Source organism: Lytechinus pictus, chromosome 4 (genome assembly GCF_037042905.1).
Source record: "Lytechinus pictus isolate F3 Inbred chromosome 4, Lp3.0, whole genome shotgun sequence".
NCBI classification, from domain to species: Eukaryota; Metazoa; Echinodermata; class Echinoidea; order Temnopleuroida; family Toxopneustidae; genus Lytechinus; species Lytechinus pictus.
This window is the reverse complement of record NC_087248.1, coordinates 12,470,507-12,494,970: the sequence shown is the minus strand read 5'-3', so window position 1 is coordinate 12,494,970 and position 24,464 is coordinate 12,470,507. Positions and strand designations below refer to the sequence as shown.

General features: G+C 36.4%; 1 protein-coding gene across 1 annotated transcript; it reads left to right on the top strand.

The window, feature by feature from the left end:
• The first annotated feature begins 782 nt into the window (after positions 1–782).
• LOC129259006 (DDB1- and CUL4-associated factor 6-like) lies at positions 783–23,971 on the top strand. Its single transcript, XM_064098401.1, has 16 exons — positions 783–970; positions 3,920–3,981; positions 5,016–5,186; positions 5,828–5,932; positions 6,642–6,755; positions 8,262–8,397; positions 9,175–9,425; positions 10,646–10,739; positions 11,525–12,426; positions 14,002–14,309; positions 15,058–15,162; positions 16,770–16,926; positions 18,068–18,224; positions 19,209–19,294; positions 19,989–20,094; positions 20,782–23,971. The coding sequence occupies exons 1-16, from the start codon at positions 883–885 to the stop codon at positions 20,832–20,834; spliced, it is 2,895 nt and encodes a 964-aa protein (XP_063954471.1). The 5' UTR covers positions 783–882; the 3' UTR covers positions 20,835–23,971.
• Positions 23,972–24,464: the final 493 nt, after the last annotated feature.

Below are 24,464 nucleotides of genomic sequence, written 5' to 3'. Positions count from 1 at the left end.
CTCTGCAAAATTTGGTGAAAATGACATGGACTTCATTTTAACTGTGGAGCGTCCTTAACATAATACTTGTAGCATAAATACAGATACATAAAGTAGAAAGTGAAACTGAAAAAAGGAGAGTAGTAGGTAGCTGCATGTATGCCTTCTATTCAAAAGAAGGATTTCGGTAAAATAACCCCCCCCCCCCCAAAAAAAAAAAAACAACAAGAAACAAAACTTCACTAGTCTGGGAACACAGACTCTAAATAGTCCGTTTACCATATCGATGCAGTTCGGAACATTGACATGGTATAATCCAGGGGCGGATCCAGCTTTTTATAAAGGGGGGGGGTTGGGGTGGTATGCGAGGGAGCGTAGCGACCGAGTCCAAGCGAGCGGAGCGAGCGAGGGGGAGGGTGTGGGAGGGGGATGTCCCCCCTCCCACAGTAGGGAAAATTTTTGAAAATCTGTGTGTGAAAATGGCGTTTTATAATAATAATAATAATAATAAATGAAATAAATACATAGAAATAGAATAAAATAAAATTACAAGTTTAAAAAAAAAGATAAGATTTAAAAAAATGGTCCCCGGATTTTTTTTTTTGGGGGGGGGGTTGCAACCCCCCCAACCCACCCTCTAGATCCGCTTCTGTAATCTGTTAAAGAGTGAAGATTAAACTCAGAACTCTCTCTTTATCTAAATTAAAAAAGCTCCAGCACATGTGTGTGTGTGTATAGATCTAGCTAGCCTTACTGCTTCAGACTCTTCAATATATTTATATCCAAAACCAAAAGTAGGTCTCGGTGCTTGCAGACTACTCGAACTCCGAGTTTGGCGAGTGATGTATGATACCAACGAAAATGATTATGATATGCATATCTTTCCATTATCATTGAGACAAAATGGATCGAAATACCAGCTTCCCAATAATAACTGGTCGAAGGACATTGAGTTTCAGGGATGAAAAGTCCATCCGTGAGGCTGTGTTTGGTAAGAAATTGTATTGCCATCGATACCTTTTTTGACGCTGTGTCCCACGTATTGGATACGGTGTTGGCGTTCTTATCGCAAATTGCATTGCAGCCATTGTTCTAAAGAAAGTTAGACAGCTGGCAGCCGTCTGTTTTGAGGAGTTTTTTTAACATTTTTTTAATTTCTCCTCGTACACAGACGGCTCGCTATCGTGCAGCCACCATTAGGGGACTTACAATGCAAAATCCCCCCGTCGGGGCTCTTCAATTTTTGTCTTTAACTAAGTTTAATGAATCAAACTTTTGAAAATTAACACAACCGAAATGCAAATTAATATTCCCTCTTGGCATTAATTGCCAAAAAACGGGGAAAATCAAGTTAAAAGGAGCAAAAACAGTGACTTACCTCGGCTGTCGCGCAACTTCACTGCTATGTTTTATCTGAACTTAATACACAAACATATGATATGGCCATTGAGTCCCCTGTACAGATCGCGCTAGAGCCTAGACATGCTAGAACTTAGAAGTTTCGGTCTCTGTATTTGGTGAGTGAAGCCAACGGAGTTTAGCTGAACAACCAACATAACAGAGACCGAAGCTTTTGGTCTACCATTGTTCTAGACCAGAAAAGCTTCGGTCTCTGTTATGTTGGTTGTTCAGCTGAACTCCGTTGGCTTCACTCACCAAATACACTCATTCAATGAACAAGGTTATGATATAACCTTGTTCTCAGTTACATCTCCAGAGTCCATGTGTTGCAAAATAAGGGTAGCAATGTTTGGCTTATTTTCTCTTTTTCTTTGGGACAAATGCTTGATTTTTTTACACTGTTTGTTTCCATTACAGCTATTCATCATATAACTTGGCTCTTAAGTAAATTTGATTCTTTAAATTATTTTTTCTTAATTAAAAATAGAGATTGAAAAGCGAAAATTTTCTTACCATATTACTTTCCACCAATAGAGGGCGTACACAAAAATATGCCCAAAATTTACGTTTTTGAGCGCTCTGGTGAATACAAAAATTATTCCCTGGTTACTAATGAAAAATAAATTGCAACTGTATGGAAATTAGTAATTTTGGCCACAAAAGTGACATTTTAATGAATTTTTAAAGTGTGTGCTGTGTACAGCATTGGCATACCATAGTCCTACCTGTAGATTCCCCACAGCCAGGATGGTTACAGTTAACAAGTGACCAAATACAGAGACCGAAGTTCTAGCGCGATCTGTACAGGGGACTCAATGGCCATATGTTTATGTACTAAGTTCGTATAAAACATGGAATTGGAAGTGAAGTTGCGTGACAGCCGAGGTAAGTCACTGTTTTTGTTCCTTTTATTTTTTTTAACTTGATTTTTTCCCCGTTTTTTGGCAATTAATGCCAAGAGGGAATGTTAATTTGCATTTCAGTCGCATTAATTTTCGAAAGTTTGATTCATTAAAGACAAAAATTGAAGAGCCCCGACGGGGGGATTTTGCATTGTAAGTCCCCTAATGGTGGCTGCACGATAGCGAGCCGTCTGTGTACGAGGAGAAATTTAAAAAATAAAAAAAGATTTAAAAACTCCTCGAAACAGACGGCTGCCAGCTGTCTACCATTGTTCATGAAATAAAAAAGCCACACCCACCATTTATTGCAGTCTGCAACCCTGTCTGTGTTGAGCCTATATATTATATGCAGTATGTTAGCACACACTGCATAGTTGTACTTGATGTCCCCAGGGGACATTAACGCTTATACCTTTCCAAAATGCCTCGAAATAGTACTACCTCACACTAAACTATAAAATCATGGACGAAAATGTAAAGTGGGTCAAGGGGTTTTGCCGGTATCGCGATCTCAAAATTCTATTCCGATCGGCGAATGCACGCTGTGCTGGATAACCGTTCTGAAAAAGGGTGACCTAACTTCTCGGACCAAAGTTTTTGTGGAGATTTAAACAAAAACTCAAGCTCAAAAAGTGAAATATTTATATCAGATTGACAGCAAAAAATGCAATAGAATCGGTAAGTACTGTACCACATTTAACTCACATTTTGATGATTTTTTAAAATGTGAAAGTGGTTCTGACGGGTTTTCGATACTTTTTGTTCTTCTTATCTGAGCTTATTGATATTATAATCAGGGGTGTGAGAGTTCAGATTTTTTTCTGATTTCTGATTTTTTTTTTCCAGCTTAATTTCAGCTTATTTTTTGCCTTCCTCTGTACAAAAAGTATGGGAGCTCTTTCTATTTCAGACTTTCAACACTCTTCAGCTTTTTTCAGATCTTTTTATTTGTGACCACTCACACCCCTGATTATAATAAGTTTATCTGATTCTCTGTCCCAAATATTGAACATCCTTCAATACCAAATATTTCCTGATCATCACATTCCATGGCACTTGCAGTAAATCCATTGATTTTCACATCAAATTAGTTTTATTTGTGTGTGTGTGCTCTGTTTTGAATTGAAATAGTGCCAAATAAAATGACGCAACTAACTCTTCATGCACCCCTCTCTCTCTATGTTTAGCTCTATGCGTGTGCCCACCTATTCATCCATCCTCAACTCTATTGTACTTTCACTCGATATCCCCATGAAATATGAAAATAGATCCATCAAATTAACCTTGATAGCTAAAGTAAAGTATAAACGTCATCGGATATAAAGTAACCTTGATAGCTAGAGTATGTCTCTATATTCATTTTATGGTTTTATATTCTGATGTTTACATTCCACTTTTTGAGGACCTGCCGACTGACTGATGAGTGATGTCGATCTGCATGTCAAAACCTTCAACTACAAAATGAGATGCTGCCAACATTTTAAAGTTAAATAATGAGAGAGTTAAAACTGAAATAATGCCTTACTGTAATGCACTTCCAATCTTGTGTGCGAATTGCTTGTTTGGGTTTTATGTATGTGTTCATGTGGCATTGTTTTTAATAATTTTCTAAAAATGTTTTGTTCATCCTATTACAGGCAGTAAGGACTTTGTTCAACGAATGAAGCTTGATACAACACTTGATGTACATAGGGGATGTGTAAGTCTTTATTGTATTCTGATCATATTACTTTTCCCTAAGTGAATATCTTTAGGATGGAGAGTAACTTATGGGTAATAATAAAATGTATATCTTGATACAATTGCATAGGTTTGGACTTTGATTTTAATATGAATTTGATTTCCTCCAATAAGTCAGATGGCAATGAAAGTGAAAGAAAAAAATTAGATTGAGATAAAATAGATGAAATTGATCTTCATTAATTGGATTGCATTATTAAGAATTATCATTATTCATCTGTATTTTTCTCTTGTGCCTCTTTTCTTCATTTTTTTTTTTTATTTATGCTCATTTTTTCTTGTTCCCTGTATTTCAATTTTTCCTCATCGAATTGCTCTTATCTTCTATCTCTAAATTCATTGTTCTTCAATTGTAATTTATACCAGCTCATAAATTAATCAAAGGCCATTAAGGGCCCTGGCCATAGTTGCCGAGTCTGCAGGCACAGACCCTGATTGACACTTTGATCAACAAGTGGGTCTTTACACAAGACTAGCAGATTGCTGTTTAAAATTTCAGAGACCCTCCGGTGCACAAGTCATCGTAGGTTGTGTATTCAGACTTCTTAACTCAAGTGGAGGGTGTGCACATCAAACTACATGTAATGGATGCCCTTTTGACTGGCCTTGATGCCCCTTCCACTGGTCTTGGAGATTGTTGGCGCTCTTTTTACTGTTTTCCCATTTGTGTTGTTATGTCCCCAATGTAATGACATTTCTCTGAATACACTGTTTATGGAGATTTAAGGCTCCATTTCATAATCTATTCCTACTTTGTAAAACTTTTTTTTTCTTTTTGTATGTTTTAATGAAATAAATCAACATAATTACATATCTACAAGATTGGAATCATTCAAAGTAAGTACAAAATAAAAAAAAATAATAATGAAAAAAAGGCAATGCATATAAAATATTGATAAACAATGATCCAAAAAATGAGGCAGAAAGAAGAACTGACATACCGGTAATGGTTTCCCATAATTTACCAATTCTCATTTATTCCTTGCTGTCCAGGTCAACACGATATCATGGAATGACCGAGGAAGTCTCCTTCTGTCTGGATCGGATGATAAAAAGCTCTGTTTTACAAACCCATACACCAAGCAAGTACAGGCATCCATCCCGTCGGGTCATAGGTCAAACATCTTCAGTGCAAAGTTCCTACCCTTTTCAAACGATAGGCAGGTAGGTAGAAATAACCAAGATGGAGAGAGAGGTGAAAAATGTGATTGGAAATGGGAAAATAATTTTTAGGATTTACTACAGATACAATTCTGGGAATGTTCACCCTGATGATAACTTAGTTATTCTCATTTTTGTCGATGACATCTATACTCATGTTGGCAGTTTCAAAAAAAAATTTTTAACATCCTCAAATTTGTTTACCTTTTGTATTTTGTTCAGGGGAAGTTCACCCTGGGCCCCGTCTTACAAAGAGTTACGATTGATCCAATCAATTGCAACTATTGAAAGCCAGCAAAGTCAACATCTAAAATGCATTTTTTGGTTTTAAAAAATTCTAGATATGAATGTATATCCATAAATTCATTGATTTCTTGACAATTTTGTGTGTTCTCCTTTGTTTACAAAGGACATTTTGCAAAAATCCTGTAGAAAATATTATGATGCTGATGGATTTCCATAGAGTTACGATTGATTGGATCAATCGTAACTCTTTGTAAGACGGCCCTGCTGATGATAACTTGGTTATTCCCATGTTGATGGCAGTTATTTTTCCTGGCAGTTTTACTCATGTAAATGGCAGTTTTACTTATGTTAAAAAATTAAAAATCCTCAAATTTGTTTGCCTTTTATATTTTGTTCAGGTGGTTTCTTGTTCTGGTGATGGCTGTATAATGTTCAGTGATCTGGATAATCCTGACATGTACGGGCACAACTCCTTTAACTGCCATTATGGAACGGCATACGAGGTAAGTTAAAAGGACTCCTGAAACGCCCCACCATTTGGTCAAATTAGCTTTCACTATATCTTTACATACATGTGTATCTTATTTTTCTTTGAAATTCAATTTATATAGCAACCAATGCTGGCGTTTAGGCATGTCCCTGCGAAGAGCCTGGGTACATGGCTGCCAATTATTCCTGTGTTGGAAGAATAATTAGTAATTTTTACCTCCTCAAATGCATGATTTTCTAAAGATTCCTCAACAAAAAGTCAAAATGTTAAAGTATTCAACTTCTGTGAAGATTCCTACTTTTTACCTCATTCATTGTTATGTCTGGTCTCAAAATATTGGCAGCTATGTATTCAACTATTGTGAAGATTCCTACTTTTTACTTCATTGTCATTTCTGGTCTCAAAATATTGGCAGCTAAGTGGGTACATCTATTCTGCTTTAGAGGTCAGGGAGTGTTTCATGAAAGGAATTGTCTGATATTTTTAACTTACAAAGTGTATGTTGTACTGGACAGATCTTGTGGGTTGGTTTTTCGGTTGCTTATGTTTGTCACAGGGCCAATCAAACATTGGTTTGCCCAACCTTGCAGAATTCCAGCTACATGCATATTGCTACTATTCTGTCTTGTGGGGTCTGGCTATTTTAACTGATTTAGCTAATTAGGAAATGTATCTGATAAGAGTAACCATGTCTTTTTTCTTTTAATGTTTTTTTTCCCCAGGTTGTGACCTTGCCCTCTGACCCCAATACATTCATGTCATGTGGTGAAGACGGGAACGTTAGATGGTATGATCTACGAATCAAGACTAGCTGTTCAAAAGAGGAGTGCAAAGAGGTATGTATCACTTATAAAATGCATTTATGTGTAATCTCTTGGGTTACAATGAACTCGGTAAATCCTGAGGAAAAGTTAAGGAATGAAAGCGGAAATGTGCCAAAACTTGGATGATCATAGACAATTTTGAAGTTGATGCAGGACGTGCCTGTGCTGTTGCATCATTTCAGTTTGAGAAGTTGTAGAAATGTGTTTTTTGTTCTTTCTCTCACAGCCATAAAATGTAACACACAAAAACAAGTTTGTGCTGTTGATTTCTCATCTCCCTATATCCTTTTAGAATGATGATTGGCATAATAGTGTCTTGTTTGGTCATAAAAAGAGAAAAAAATAACTACAAATGGTCATGGAATTTAGAAACTCATACAGCCATCCTCTGTATTCATACTTATACTACAGTGACACTGCACAAGAGAGAGAAGAAAGTGAACCATATACTTTAAAAATAGAGTCATGAAATTTAAAAAGAACTTCTACAAAAACACAAAATAAGCATCCTTTTAATCTTGTTGGGATTCCTGTATCTCATCACGAATTATAGAAGAGATTTTAAAGAACTACTTGATTTTCTTCCCCTGCTACAGTCACACCGATGAAACAAACTCCAGGGGCCTGTTGCATAAAATCTGTTGTAATAACAAATTTACAAACGGTTAAAAGCTACTGAAATATTTCAATCTGATTGGCTGAAGCTATATTTTGTTATAGAAGTTGTGCATTTGTTATTGTAACAATTCTTCATGAAACGGGATCCTTGGGCCTGTTTCATAAAGAGTTACAACTGTAACTTTGCGATTATGGCAACAACCACGGTAACAGGGTTCAGCAGCCACTGACAATCAGTTACAATGGTAGTAACAATAATGGCAAAGTTACAATAGCTGTAACAGGCCCCAGACCAATAATATAAGTATGTGATTTCAAATGGGATCTCATCAGTCGGTTTGGAGTCATTGATTTGACTGACTGCAGCATTAACTGCACTCTATACATTTTCTGATATGACGTCTCAAATCTTGATTCCCCCGTGTTCTTCAAAATCCTTGTTATAACGTTTAAGAGCACCCAAGGAAAGTCCCCTCGTGCGTCTTGAGCATGATGAACTCCTTTGAACCTTTTGGTCAGTTCGGTCATCTGACAAGAATCTTTTGGTCATACCCAAGGCAACATTTCTTACGCATGGTGACAGAGCCTTTTCAGTTGTGGCTCCTGCACTCTGGAACTCACTTCCCCTTAGTTTAAGATCTCATTCCTCTCTTAGTTCCTTTAAAGTAGCACTTTAGACACATCTCTTCCGCAAATAGTAACTGATCTGATTTTTACAGACAATTTGTCCATAGTTAAATTGATAGTTACATTATTTAAGGTAGTTTATTAGTTATATTTGATAAGTAATGGAGCTTAGTTAGTTAATATTAAGTTAAGTAGTTAGGTTGTGTAATGTGAAGCACTTAGAGACATTTTAATAGCCGCTACTGTATATGAATATTGAATTATTATTCACAGGACGTCATGATCAATTGTCGTCGGGCTGTGACAGGCATATGTGTGAATCCTATCCTACCTTACCAGCTTGCCGTTGGTTGCTCAGATAGCTCGATCAGAATCTTTGATCGGAGGATGTTGGGCACCAAACTCTCAGGTACATTATCAGCTTAAAACACACTTAGACTAGGGTTAAGTTAAACCAGGCTATCAGAATACGGGCCCTAGAGGTTTGCATGGTGAAGAAGAATATTGTAGTGGTTTTATTGTACATCATGTATTCTCTCGTGGGAATCAATATCGGCTTACATTTCACTGTGGTTTACTCCGCTGTGTGTGTTTACAATGTCTGTTGTATGCAATTAATTATGCCAACCTTAAGTCAACCTTCCAGAGATTAGATAATTGCTTAATTTTTCAGATTTGATTCGGCTTGGCACCAATCTCAAAATGTTCATTCTTTTTGTGTTTTTGAGGGTACAATTTCTGTTGTATACAGTTTATTATGTAGTTGACTTTCCATAGATTAAACAATCCCTGAGTAAGTTTTCAGGTCACATTATGCAAAATATGGGTTGTTTTACCTCTGGTAAGCCAAAGTTTGCTGACTTGATAATATTGCTTGTGTTCCAAGAATTTTGAATCGGCAGAGTTGTATGTTGTACATTCAATTAGATTTAAGGGCAAGGCTGCTTCCATAGGGCACATAATTATATTACAGGACAAATGGGATTTTTTGTAAAGGGTACCAACATATTCAAAGCTAATGAAAGGTGCAGTACAAATTGTCAGTTGCAAAAAAAAAACTGTTTGAAAGACCACTTCAAATTTTTTTGGATTGCACAGCCATCACCCGCTTTCCATTATGACATCACAAGCATGATAGTGTTTTTGCTGATACCAGTATTAAAAGAAACATGATTCTGTTGTATAGGGAAGCAGTTAGGGCGTGGAATGCAGGGTATTCTGTGTCGCTTCTGCCCGCCGCACCTGCAGAACAAGTACACCCGCCCTACCTCCTTGTCCTACTCAGCCAATGGTCAAGACATGCTGGTCAGCTATTCTTCGGATTATATCTACCTGTTTGGTACCAATGCACGCTACAAGGATCACCATGAAGCAACCTGCGGGGCGGAAGACGCAGGAATCGATGTGCTAGAAGCCGATGAAGATGATAATGATGAGGTAAGGTTCAGTAAGACATCAAGGATGAAGCGGATCATTATTGGTATACCGAGAGTGCGCACTTGACCAGGGGACTGTTACATTGAAAGTTTTGTGTGTGGTTTTCACTGACTTATTTGCTTTTACCCAATCAGATGCAAGGATTTGCAGTAGCTTATAACAATAGTTGGTGAAAAATCACTGAGCATTCGGATCATGGAACATCCCCCCCTGACATTTATTTTGCCAACCATGCAATATCCTTATGACTTGTCATGACTGGTCATAAGAAAACTTCAAAGCATTTTTTTTTCAGTCATGGCTGTAAGACAACAATGATTTTATTAGGATGATCTATATCATTAATTGAAGAAAAATATTCACATCATTTTATTTTGGCACTGTACACACTCATTAGCTACAAAAAGGTAAAAACAATGTCATATGCAGCCTTACCCCTTTATAGAGTGTCATATTTTTCCACAGGGAAATCTTACTTATACTGCCACTTATGATCATTATGCGTATGATTACTTAAGTGAGTAATTGATCGCAGATACTTTCTATGAGTATACATGTAATATGTGTAATTACATTAATCTTGATAATGATGCTTACAATATTTTCAAACATGATCTCTTATCTGAATTCTGAGTGATCCAGATCTATAAACAGCTGAATTTTAGTGATGTTCAAATTACATTAGGTATTTTAACTATGGTGTGATTATTGTTGAGTAATTGTATTAATTGATAAATCTTATTTCCAAGTTAAGCTTGCCATTTTACTGTGCCAACAGAATACTGGTCAGTATTAGCAGGTTGTTTCTAAGCATGGCAATTACCAACACATTTCCTTTGCAAAGGACGCAATGTGAGTGACTACTTTGACGATTAAACCTTTGAAAGGATATGAAAATACCTTTGACTATCCTCATTCTAGTTGATACAAGCACTAAACCAAGATACAATGGGTGATTTAAAGTTTGGTGTTGACCCCTCCGTGTTAGTGTAAAGTCAATTTTTACACATTGGCGCAGCACTAGAGGAGACATGAAGCTGGTCCTGACACAAATTCAACTAGGTTTTGAGCTTACAATAATGATTTTTCTATCATTTTTGGAAACTCAGATTAGGTTTTCCAGCTCAAAAAGACAGTCTAAAATGTATTTCCAACATCAGTACCAACAGTAAACTTGAAATCACCAAATGTTTTTTATGTTCATATGTTTTGATTTCAAGCTTGCAGCTGGTAATCCAGTGAAGAGGTTAAGATTGAGGGGAGACTGGTCGGATACTGGGCCTAGAGCTCGGCCTAGGAGTGAGCAGCCAGAAGGTATAAATTAATCTCATCATGTTGGAATGTTCAAGAACTATGTTGTTTGCTTTTTATTGAATGGGAATAACACGCTAAAAATGTTGATATTGATATTAATACTTAAATGATAAATAAAAAATAAAAGATGAAAGAAAAAAGAAAAAAAGAATAATTGAACAAAATACAAGAAAAATGAAAATGGAAAAAAATTGGAAATTATAAATCTAAAAGAAGGTTAATTTGGTAAAAAATAAATAAACAAGCACAATTCTGGAATTTCATAAAAATCAGATGTACTGTAAAATAAGAGAGTTAACAAAGTTTTGCTGACTTTCACAAAACCATTTTATGCACAACCCAGAAATATAGAATATGAGAGAGCCAATGATGTATATTTTCACTATAAATTTCTTTTGCTTTTTATTATGTGAAGTTCATGTATCTAGAATAGTTCAACTCTTGCAGATTTGACAATACTACCCTCTTGATTGAATCACAGATTATACAAGAATGGATATTCCACATATACAGGAGCAATCAAACTTTGCTTTGCTTTGAAAAATTAAATACAAAAATCCCATTTGGTGGACTTCCCCAATAATTGAATTTAAGAAGGACCACCTTTTGTGGGAAGGGTGAAAATAGACATTGTGAGTTTGCATGGTCTTTGTGTGATGTAGGCAGTGTATTTAGTGTACTGCTCTTGCAGTACCTAACAAGTTTTAAAGCCAAAATAAAAAAAAATGATTTGTCAGAACATTGTTACGGGTTAATACTTCTTCATTGTGTCTGTACCATGGTAGGTGAACGACCAAGATCAACAATGGTCCAGAGGATGTCTGAGATGCTGTCCCGCTGGCTGGAAGAATCATCTTCATCGCCTCGAAGACCTGTCAGATCTGGTCAGCCGGGTGTCATAGGCTCTTCCTTCTCAACCTCTGCTACAACCACATCAGCAACACAGTCAACTACAGTGATAGCATCGACTACAGTGTCAACGACAGCAACAGCTTCGTCAACATGTTTGACATCACAGTCAACTACAGCGATAGCGTCGGCGACAGCTTCGACAACAGTGTCAACTACAGCAACAGCTTCAACAGCACCGTCAATTTCAGCGGCTGAACCGGTGACAACCAAAGCATCAAGTTCACAAGCGCAGCCCAGTGAAAGGCATGAAAAGTTTGAGGAAAAATCTGGGCCATCTCCAGGAAGAGACTTATCAAGAACGCCAGATGTTGTTCCTGAAACTGATTCAAAGATGCAAAGAGAGTCCGGCAGGATGCCAGAGGTTGATGAAACAAAGGAAGAGAGGACTCGGACAGAATCACTTAGTGCAATGGATAGTGCAATAAAGAAGGAGAGTGGGAAGCAGATGGAAAGAAGAGTTCATGATAAAGAAGATGAAGGAGAGAATGACTCAAAAGGGAAAAACCAAAGAGCAGAAAGTGGTCGGGATGCTGCTACGAGACGAAAGTATGAGGAAGGGCCAGAAAGCTGGAGGAAGGGGCTGAAATCAAGAGGAGACCCTATAGAAAGTAGATCTCAGAAAGGTTCAGATGGAAAAGGCAGAGAGGCAAAGTCGTATGTGGATACCCAAAAGTCAGAAAAAGAGAGTAGAAAACAGGATGAAAAGAAGAAAGAGGAAGAAGAGAAGAAAGGCATCTTTGCTCTTGGTGAGAGGATGGAAGACAGGAACCCTATGGTAAGAACTTGACAGAGCATACACTTTTACAACAAGGATATATTCTTGTATTTTATAAGTTTCAGAAATATAAAATTTGTAAATGCGAAAGATATATTTCCCTATACAGATATGCTTTAAGCAAAGCTGTAAAGACTTCCTGATTATTGGGGAGAATATCTGAGAGCCAAATAATATTATAATGATAAACTGAACATGATGATTTTCAATATCTCTCCAAATAATTCATTGACTACCTTGAAAGATTACTATTAAACACGCATTATTATTTTGTATTTTTAGACTACTTTAAAAAGCAAAAGTCATCTGGAGGTTAGTTCCTGGTAGAGGGTTTTTGTCTCACCTGCATAGCAGAGTGAGACTATAGGCGCCACTTTTCCGACGGCGGCGGCGGCGGCAACACCAAATCTTAACCTGAGGTTAAGTTTTTGAAATGACAGCATAACTTAGAAAGTATATGGACCTAGTTCATGAAACTAGGCCATAAGGTTAATAGAGTATTACTGAACATCCTGCCAGAGTTTCATGTCACATGACCAAGGTCAAAGGTCATTTAGGGTCAATGAACTTAGACCATGTTGGGGGAATCAACATCAAAATCTTAACCTAAGGTTAAGTTTTTGAAATGTCATCATAACTTAGAAAATATATGGACCTAGTTCATGAAACTTATACATAAGGTTAATCAAGTATCACTGAACATCCTGCATGAGTTTCACGTCACATGACCAAGGTCAAAGGTCATTTAGGGTCAATGAACTTTGGCCGAATTGGGGGTATCTGTTGAATTACCATCATAACTTTGAAAGTTTATGGATCTGATTCATGAAACTTGGACATAATAGTAATCAAGTATTACTGAACATCCTGTGCAAGTTTCAGGTCACATGATCAAGGTCAAAGGTCATTTAGGGTCAATGAACTTTGGCCAAATTGGGGTATTTGTTGAATTATAGCCATAAATTTGAAAGTGTTTTGGTCTAGTTCATAAAACTTGGACATAAGAGTAATCAAGTATCACTGAACATCCTGTGCACATTTTAGGTCACATGACCAAGGTCAAAGGTCAATGAACTTTGGCCATAATGGGGGTATCTGTTGAATTACCATCATAACTTTGAAAGTTGATGGATCTGACTCTTGAAACTTGGACATAAGACTAATCAAGTATCACTAAACATCCTGTGCGAGTTTCAGGTCACATGATCAAGGTCAAAGGTCATGTAAGGTCAAATAACTTTGGCCACGTTGGGGGTATTTGTTGAATTGCCATCATATCTCTATAAGTGTATTGGTCTAGTTCATAACACGTGGAAATAAGAGTAACCAAGTATCACTGAACATCTTGTGCGAGTTATAGTAGTTTTCAAAATCAGCACTGCTGCTATATTGAATCGCGTGATGCAGGTGAGACGGCCAGAGGCATTCCACTTGTTTATTATTAATATGGGGGTAGTTCATGGGGGTATACATTTATTGATAAATTGCATATTATGTCCATTTTGTTGTTAAACTATTAAATTTTGTATTCATGTTAGAAAATCCAGTGGGAATTAATTTTTCTTCCACAATTAGGCTAGACTTACCAAGCAAGACAGTCTTGAGCACTCACGGTCACGGAAGAAGAGCATTGTTGACAACCCTCCCAACTTACCAGCTTACACCGAACCCTGCGCTGACAAACCTCAACCGACATCATCTAAAGCTGAGAAGACCAAGGAGCAAGGAGGGGACCGAGAAGAGGGGAGTCAGGGGGGTCAAGTGGAGGGTGATGAAGGAAGAAGAAGAGTTGACAGGAGAGAAGAAGAGGAGAAGGAGGAGACGAGGAAGAGCAGAAGTTCAACCAGCTCCATGCAGAGCACTGAATCCGGAACTTCACAAAGGTAGGGATTTCCTTCATCAAGACATTGACCCACATTGTGCTGCACTCAATGCAGGTGAGGTGAATGGGTACTCAGCAGGATTGATTCCTTGAATGTAACAAGTGCCTTGAGCAGCTGGAACTACAGCCGGGGTAATGTACAAGCAGAGCGCACCATTGATTAGCTGCATGTACCTAGATAATGGGCACCTTATAAATGCTATTCATTTTCTTTAGTTTTCAGTCGTATTCCTTTCGAGTGAAATAGTTTCTGATTAAATCACTTCCCATGATTCTTCCAGCACCTCAGCAAAGTATTGCTTGATATAAGATTTTTGCTAAGGATGTACATTACATATACGATTTTCGTCTTGGGCACCAGAGGTGAAGGCGAGACTAAACCTGGCGCACAATACACAATCCGTTGCTATCAGATTTTCAAGTATATTGCATTAATAGCATTTAATATGAACATTCCAACCTACAAAATCTCAGCAATCAAACATACAAATAGTGGTAAATACTGAAGTCAAAATTCCAGTCCATTTTGTTGCAAATTAAACTCCAAATCCTGACGACGTCATCATCGGCTGGCACTTGAAGCCAGTTTGGATTTTACTCTAACTGCAAGGCTTGAAGCAAAGCAGAATTCTGACTTTAGTATTCCATAATATTTATATATATATTTATATCTTGTCACAATACCAAACCTTTAATACCACCAAGCTATTTACTTGATTCTTTTCTTTCTGTGTTTTACTTGTGAGTAGCAGCCAGTCCATGACTTGCAGTGAATCTGACAGTGATGAAGAATTGGAACTAATGGGAGCAGGAAGAGAGAAGAAAACACCACATCAGTTAGATACTCCTACTGAGTGAGTAACCCATGGATATTACCAAATTCCTTAACCCTAAAAGGACGGGGGAGCCATGATGTCCCCCCCTCGACGCTTCACGCGATATTTCCGAAACGCAAAAAGATAGTGCCGCAAAATTTCATGTCTTTTTTCTTTGAAGTCTTGCGCAATTTTTGAGACCAAATTCGCGACATACGGGTATAGCATCGCGACGTCATGTGACTTTTTACGAGACAATGTAATGCCGAAAATGGTTCATTTTTATACTTTGTGTACAAAGTCTATGGGAGATGAAATTCATAAAAGGGTGATTATTTTTCGTTCTAATTGGTCTGCTTAATTAATTTAGGGTTTTATTTAGTTGTTCAATGGTCAGTAATAATTTCCATTGAAAAAAAACCAATGAAAAACAAAAGATGAAAAAACAAAGAAATACATAAGAAATTCTAAAAACAAAGAAATACATAAGGAAAAAATTGGCTTTCTACATTTTTCTTTGTGGAAACCTTTAAATTAGATTACAAAGATGAAATTTGCCAAAAAAGAAGAAAATTTGAAGTGAAATTGGGTGTTAAATGTGCAAATAATGTTTTTCATGAATAAATTTGCATATTTTATTCATAATAAATGAAAAATAATGATTTTCAGAATTTTTTTATACTAACTTGTAGTTTATGTGGTAAGGAATGTGCATGCCAAATTTCGGCGCGATCGCGTGAACGGCAGCCGAGATCAGAAGGGGGGGCCATCATGGTCCCTCCCTAGTCCTCAATACATCTCAAATAGCCCAGTCCTTTTAGGGCTAAGCTTGTACTCATACTACTTGGAATACCAATGTATGTTTTCATGGAACTGAATTTTTTTTTTCATTTCAAGGAAAATCTGATCAGGGGTTTGAGAGTTCAGCTTTTTAGCTGTTTTTTTTTATAGCTATGTTGGTTTTCTATTGTTGGCATATTTTCAACTTTTTCTTAACTTTGTACAAAAGTATATAGGAATTTTTGGAATTCAGTTATTTACGTTTGTGGTCACTCATACCCGTATGATAAAAACATTATTAATTTCATTATCTGCCTGAAATCAATTTAGCGTGCAGAGTGTTTATAAACATATTTCACAGCCATTCAAAAATTTGTTGCAGCAGAGACTAAAGTCCACTCTTATTCTGGTCCTCATTTCGATCATACAATTTGTCAGAATTTTACCTAACTACCTATTTAATAGCTGATATTGCAATCGCCTTAATGTTTCCTTCTGAGTCTTCTCTTCCTTTGCTTTATCAACCTCTGGCATGCTCCTAGACTGTCTTTGCATCTTTGAATCAGTTTCAGGAACAATGTCCGGTGTTCTTGATGAGTCTCTTGCTGCAGTCATCCCCATTTTTTTCATTATCATAGTCGCAGTTGTACTATTTGTGGGTTCATATCCTAGCCATGGTGTAAATTTCTCCCACAAGAAATTAATCCACATTGTGCTGCACCCAACCCAGGTGCGGAAAATGGGTACCTGGCCGGAAAATGATATCCAAGTTATTAGGATGCACATAGTGATGTTATATCATAATGTAATATGCTATTCAAGAACTTCTTCTCCTCCCCCTTCTTCTCCTTCTTCTTTGTAAACAGACCCAGAGAGCGTGTGAGATCAGAGGCCGAGATGAGATTGAGGGAGCTCTTCAAGACAAAGAAAGAAGAACGGGAGAGAGAAGCAGAGATTATCAAGAACGTCCACTCTCCGTCCATCGAGATGGTCTACAAGGGACATAGGAACTCAAGAACCATGGTAAAATCATTGTTGCATTGGTATTACCAGGAATAATTTTTTCCAATTGAATGTGATTTGCAGTGTGGTCATAAGAGAATAGCTCTTTCATGACAAAAAGTGGTGCCAAGCGTCATCGCAAGGTTCTAAGCGACAAGATCCAAGGTATCACAAAGCTATATACAATTACACTCTCGCAATCTTTAAAAAATTTGGAGCAGCTCGCAATGATATACCATATAACATTATTCCCTGGTATTTTGTGTCTGTTTGATGTTTTTCCTGCCAAATTGTCTCCTTTCCAGAGGCACATGTATGAGTCATTTAGAAATTTGGCATTATTGTGAGTAAATAAGTAGTACTTGATAGTTGATGTAGTAATCCCTTTGGCAGCTCATACAGAAGCTATACTGGGATGATGAGTAAAGTGAGCCACTGGAAAAAGTGTCATGAAGTGCAGAAATGGTGATGGATAGACATAGACATAGTGCTATGCATTAAACATCATCAACCATTTGGTAAAATTTACCCTATGTTTCATAAGCTGCAGAGTCTCTCTGTCATAGCATGAAAATATAATTGATAGTTACAAAAAGTAATGACGTTGTGATTTTAAAGGCTTGTTCCACCCTGACATCCAGTTGGTCATAAAAGTGGAAAAAAAATGAAAGAAGTAATCTGTAAATTGTTGACAAAAAATTCAGACTATAGTTTTAGGGACGTATGTGAAAATTCAGTTGTGGTCGATGTCTAGAGTTGCATTTTATTGCAACTTGCAACTCTTATGCCTTCCTTAAGGCTGGGCAGTACAGTTTGTAGAACAGTGCCTTGTCTTACAAAGAGTTGCGATTGATCCGATCAACCTCAACTATGGAAAGCCAGCAACGCCCACGTCTAAAATGCATGTTACATGTAGTTCAAAATGTTTTCTAGATATGATGTATATTCATAAATTTATTGTTTTCTTGACTATTTGGTGTGTTCACCTTTGTTTACAAAGGACATTTTGCAAATTTCCTAAAGAAAAAATTATGACACTGATGGATTTCCATAGAGTTACACTTGATTGGATCAATCATAACTCTTTGTAACACGGAGCCCGGGTTTCTTTGTTTGATTCTGTTATCATAACTTCCCTCCATCTCTACTATGTTTCATGTAGATTAAGGAGGCTAATTTCTGGGGTGATCACTACATTGTCAGTGGATCAGACTGCGGACATATATTCATCTGGGATAGATATACAGCTAAACTTGTAATGCTGCTAGAGGGCGACAAACACGTCGTGAACTGCATTCAGCCCCACCCTGTTGATCCCTGTAAGTTCTTCATGTCTGTTATAAAAATATTTAATTATCACAGTTGCTTCGTGCTTCAGAAGTGTCTATGGCAGAGTGTGCATTGATGAAAATAGTTGCCTTTTATTTTTGTTTCTTTTCTTTTTTAAAGTATTAAGAAAAAATTGTTGATTTAGCCTGTATATGTTCATCAATCAGGGTTCCCACAGTCATGAAAAATCCTGGAAAATTCTGGAAAAATTTGTGGTCATGGAAAGTCAGGTAAAATTCAGAGAATTTGGAAAATTTGTGAAAAGTCATGGAATTGAATTTATCTCTTGGCTATAGCAGCTGTCCAGTTTGTTGTGTCTCATAACTCTCACACTCTGTGATCATACTCTGCTATTATAATTGGTGTTCATGATTTCCATTTTTCCCAGTTTTGTGACATCCCAAATTCTATATAACTCCTGGGACTTCACGGGAAGTCAAGGAAAGCAGCAATTTAGTCATGGAATTCTGTTTTCGAATTTTTGTGGGAACCCTGTCAATTTCAGATTTGATATAAAAAGTCTCAGATGTACATGTATCATTGTATAAATATTCTTTATGCTGAATGAACGCCCAAAAAACACAGCAACAACAACTCTGCCCTGAACAAAATTTTGTTGGTTTTTTTTCAGATAATAATAAAAAGAATGAAACTTTGAAAGAGAACTATTATTATGCGCTTTATAAATATCCTTTGTTATTATTATGATTGCGCTATAGTTTGCACAGCTTACGATGAAGTCAATAAGCGCACTCTGAAATAGAAGATATTTGGATAGAGTGAGAAAGAAAGAAATGAATTATGTTGTATGTTTCCTGACTCAACTGCTTTAGTTGCTTTATTTTTTCTTGCATGTACGGTTTCAGCTTTCCTCCTACTTTAATAGCAAACTCCAGAAAAACAGTATTTATTTCCATGATTAATTGTTTTCGTGTAACTAACCAAAGTGTCCTTTTCTATTTCATTCATTGTAGTGCTGGCTACTAGTGGTATTGATTACAACGTGAAGCTATGGGCACCCATCGCGCCTGAGCCATACTTCTCTGAGAATTCAGCCGAGGTATGTTGATTTTATTTTTGATTAGTTGGAAATATATTGTGGTGTTGCTGGTATATTAAAACATTGTATCTCAAAATTTAAGAAGAACAAAGGGGGACAGATTAGATATGGCTTTTTAGTTTAGTTATGACTTCCGTAGCAACCTTTTATTTCCTAGGAAGAGTTTTCTACGGTAATTAGGAGATTATATAGAGACTGTAGAGGTAGGAACCATTTAACTCTTTCGAAGTAGTATTGATTTTTATAATTTAGTACTGAAAATGAGAACAATACTGATCATTTTATGCAAAACACTGATTTCTATACAGGTTTCAGTTTTGTGTATAATTGTCCTGTGGTATTTTTTTTATTACTGATTTCCTTAACAAAATACTGATTTTCAGCTTTTAAAGTACTGAAATGTTCCTGTTCAGGTTGGCAGTTTGGTATCTAGGAACAAGTGATGCCAATCACCCATAATGGAATCAAATTTTATGACTAGTATATTTCTTTCATAGCCTCATAAAGTCACATGTCTCCCAGTTCCGGAAAATACCTGAAGCTGGCAATGGAATGTCAGTGGTGGGACTGGTCAAACAGGTGTGTCTCAACATTGTTGTCATACTAGTATCTTAAGGTATTTCCAATACTGAAGAAAAAATAATAATTCAATTCTCATGACTGGAATTGATGTTTCTTTAATGTTTTATATCAGGTGATGAGAATCAATGAACTGATGTTGGAGGAGACGAGAGATACCATCACCGTACCACCGTCATTCATGCTGAGGATGCTAGCATCACTCAATCATATTAGAGGAGGTAACTAATACCAGCATGATGCATTATGGTCATCAGCAGTGGTGGATTTCAAAACTAGAGGGGGCGCAGATGACAATTTTTTTTGTAGATTGAGATGGATTGATATGTAGAATGTGTGATTCTTAGGGGTGCACGCCCCTTCCGTCCCTGTCTGGATCTACCATTGTCATCAGGGATAATGGTAGTGAATGAGATGAGGTTACTTGGTAATGGTAAAGGAGGAGATGGGGGGGGGGGGTTTAGGAGAAGGAGAAATAGCAATACATGTTCTTTGAGGGGAGAAATGGAAGATGAAAATATTGACAGGTTTATGAAGAAAACAAAGGAAGAAATGTGACGGTTAGGGAGAAAGGAGAGTGAGAAGGAGGATGGAAGGCCAAGAGGAAATAGAAAGATGAAGATGAGAAAGGAAGAAAGGATGAATTGGGAATTGAGGAAGAGGAAAAATAGGAGAAGGAGACACAAAAGAAGAAGGTTGGAGGATGGGCAAAGGAAGAGGAGGAGAAAGTGGGGATGAGTGAAAGAAAGATTGGTAGCAGAAATGTGTTAAAACCTTAATCTTGACGTAAGACATTGATAAACAAATCATACCACCAGTTTTGCATTGCTTTCATTAGACCAGAATTTATTTAAAGAGACAAAGAGCCTTAGATGTATTTCTTGTCGATATATGACTTTATCTTTCAGACCGCAGCAGATCTAATGAACCTCGGTCTACCAGTGACAGCTCAGATGATTAGACCAGATCCAGTGTCATCATGCTTGGTCTATTCAACAATGTACTGACTGGACCAGGTCCTCTCTGTCGCGCCTGGTCTATTCAACACTTGAATGCTAGGACCTGGGCTCCGTAACACAAAGATTAGTGATGAATAGCAATTATGAGAGAACACTTCTGATTGGTTCCTGCTCAGTATTATGCGCCAAATGCGCGTGTAATGTTGATTGGTCAGTTCATTTAGCGATTGATTGCTAATCTTTGTGTTACGGGACCCAGGACTTGCGTGTCTTGCTAGGTGTATCCATCAACTGATTGCAGGGAAAAGGGTCCTGCTTCCTTTTCTTTCTCTATGCAACACTGCCATGCAGATTGGAGACTCAAACATATGTGTCGGACTGTTCTGTTTCTGTATGATTTATTCAATTTTTTCTATGGATTGAATAATATACAAATAATGATTGTTTATGAGTGCAATGGATCATTTCATCTTTCACCTAATGAAGTATTCTGTCCATTGCACGAATGAAAAGAACATTCATTATTTGGTTTATATGACACCTAAAAACAGATTCCTTTTCATATGAAATTTGTGAATTTCGATGCAAAATATGCTCATGCAGTGAGAGCTTGGTCTGTTGATTATCGCATACATACAGCATGAGCGCTGCATACACGAGTGGTGCCTGCAGTCTTGGTGCGCGCATGCAATGGACAAAATTGTGCGGTTGATGACGTCATTGTAAAATGGGCTGAATGGTCGATATCAACTAACCAATTAAATGACAAGGATCTATCTAGGTGTCATATAATGCATGATATGCTATTTATGCTGCAAACTGCTAGAAGTAATTCACATTGGAAAGTTCGTTTAATCAGGATAGTTATATTCAACTATCTGGAGTGATTTTCAGATAATTGATAATTGTATTCCTTATATTTCATTCAACCTCATACATGTAGCTATTGCTAGAGATTTGAAGTAAAATTGGGTGTTAAATATGCAAATAATGTTTTTCACAAATAAATTTGCATATTCTATTCATTATAAATTTTTTAAAAAAAAATTTGATTTTTTTTTTTTATATTGGCTTGTAGTTTATGTGGTAAAGAATGCATGCCAAATTTCGACGGAACCGCTCGAACGGCGGACGAGATCAGATAGCTTAGTCCTTTTAGGGTTAAAACAATACAAAGCAGCATTTGTGGTCAATAAATGGTGATTAACTTTTCATAATCAACAATATCTTGGTCTTACTGTGTTACCATGATTAATTAACATAATCATAAAACAATTATTGAAAATTCAATATTTTTTCAGATCGCATAATTTTGATAATGTAGAAATATCGCTCAGCACTAGTTCCACTCATTGCCAATACTTTGTGTCTTAAGTACTGTATATGGTAAATTTTGAAATACATGTATTGCTTTTAAATTTTTGAAATATTTCTTCCATGTATTTGATACAGCTGAATTCATATATCAAAATGCATGCGAAAACAGGTTTTATTCTCTTATTATTTTCTGTTTATTCGAAATGGCTTAAATGTGATGATAGATTTTGTACTTCCATATTATAATTGAATATTTTTTTAAAGCCATACATTGTAGCTTTTTGGGGGCACAATGACACCGATATTACTTTGTAAAATGAAATACAAGATGTAGTATGAAGGGAGGTTCTGTGTTTGCAATCCTGAATTTCTTTGATATTTCTCCTCATATTGTGAAAGGTTACATGCAAGTGTGCTACATGTAAATATCTCTACAAATTAAGAGGAAAAAAATACTTGAAACTTTGTTTTCTACAGGTATATTTTTTAATGAAATACGACAGTCTTGTCTTTATGAAATACAAATTTTTAATGGTACCCACTGTTTGCACTCCTATTTCATTATGCACACTTCGGATGTTTCGATGAATAAGACTGCATTTTTGGCTGATATTAAACATTTTCTGCCATTTTAATGCCGATTTAGACTAACAAATACCGTGCCCTCTGTTGCAAGTATAAAATTTGCAAAGGTTACTTATCTATTTTCATTAGGATAATTTATAAGAGAATACAGTGAAAACTCATGAAAATCAAAGCAAAATCCAATTAAACAAAGTGCATGTATGTGTGTGAAATTGTGCCCCATCAAACGTGTTTAATTGTGTTCTTTTGCCAAGCTTTATCTGCATGGAAATTTAGCGATTTTCCTAGATTTGCAATATTTAAAATTGCATTGATCTTTAATGTTACACGAACATGTTATGAACCAAGGAGTTTTCAATGCAAGTACTGTACATGTTGTACCCGTAGCTTCTAGAAAAATAACTTGTCATTTTAAACAATTGGCTGAATGTGTATACATATTTTAACCTAAATTCTTTTTATTTTCATTTAATATTTTTCATTTTATTTCCACATGTCTTTGTAAATTAGGATTTCCATTTTTGACCGAACATGTACATGTTTTATCATCCATTTGAACAAAAAAATATATCAGTTACTGGACACAAAATTATTTCAATTCTTGTAAACTACCATATGGTGATGTAAGTATCCTTTTTAAAATTCTTTTGTCTATGCATATTATTTTGTAAAGGCGATTTTCATTATTTGATATAATAATGAAATGCGTTGTTTCAAAGAACACTGTGAAATGATTTCTCTGACATTTACGTCTTTCCTACTCATTGTGAAACAAGGTTTGAATTCTTGCTGCACAGAATTCACAAATTATGCCATTGCGGGGATTGCCAAAACCAATGATGTAATTTAGTGATTATGCTAAGTGAAAATTTTTGGTAAGATTTTGCATGTTTTATTCAGTCAAGCGAAAGGGAATTTTTCAAATTGTGCAGATTTGCTGTGTTGAACTACATGTACATGTACATGTAGGTTATCATTATGTTATTTTCATAATAATCCAATATATTATTGGAGTGGCATTGAATTTTGGAGTTCCAAATGATAAATTGTTAATACTGTTAGATGTATGGAAAAATTTGTATCTATTTATTTATTCATATTTATTTTGAACAGTCTTTGCTTCTTCATCACATGCAATGTGATTATGGTAAGGGAGTACTTTTATACTTCTATTTTTGTTGCATATCTGACTGTTGAAAACAGTAAGGAGAGTTTAAGTAAAATTCATGTATGAAAATCTGCTTCATCTAAATAGTTTGGTATTTGTTAAATTTTTATATCTAGCACAGTTTACTGTATCATGTGAATACAGAATCTGAAAATGAAGTAAATGGCGAGAATTAATTCTATATCCAGTGTGGCTGGCCATAGGTAATAATTCTCCCCATCTTCATTTTATATGTCAACTGGATAAAATTATCTTGCCATGTGGACACTTGGTGAGATAAAAGTATCTTGCCATGTTGACACACGTTTTATGTCAACTTGGGGGGAGGGGGGGGGGGGGGGGGGTTCAGGGGAAAATAAGATATGGCTTTTGATAGAGAGAAGGGTCTCTTAAGAGTGGACGAAAGAGCAACAGATATCTTTCAATTTGTTTTCTTCTCTTTTTCTCTGTTTGTATATTTCTCTTATATTCTCTTGCCTCTCCCATTGTCTGTAGATGTAATTGAAGAGGGGGGGGGGGGGGGCTCTTTCCTGTTCTCTGTGCCCCCTCTCCCTAGTAAAAA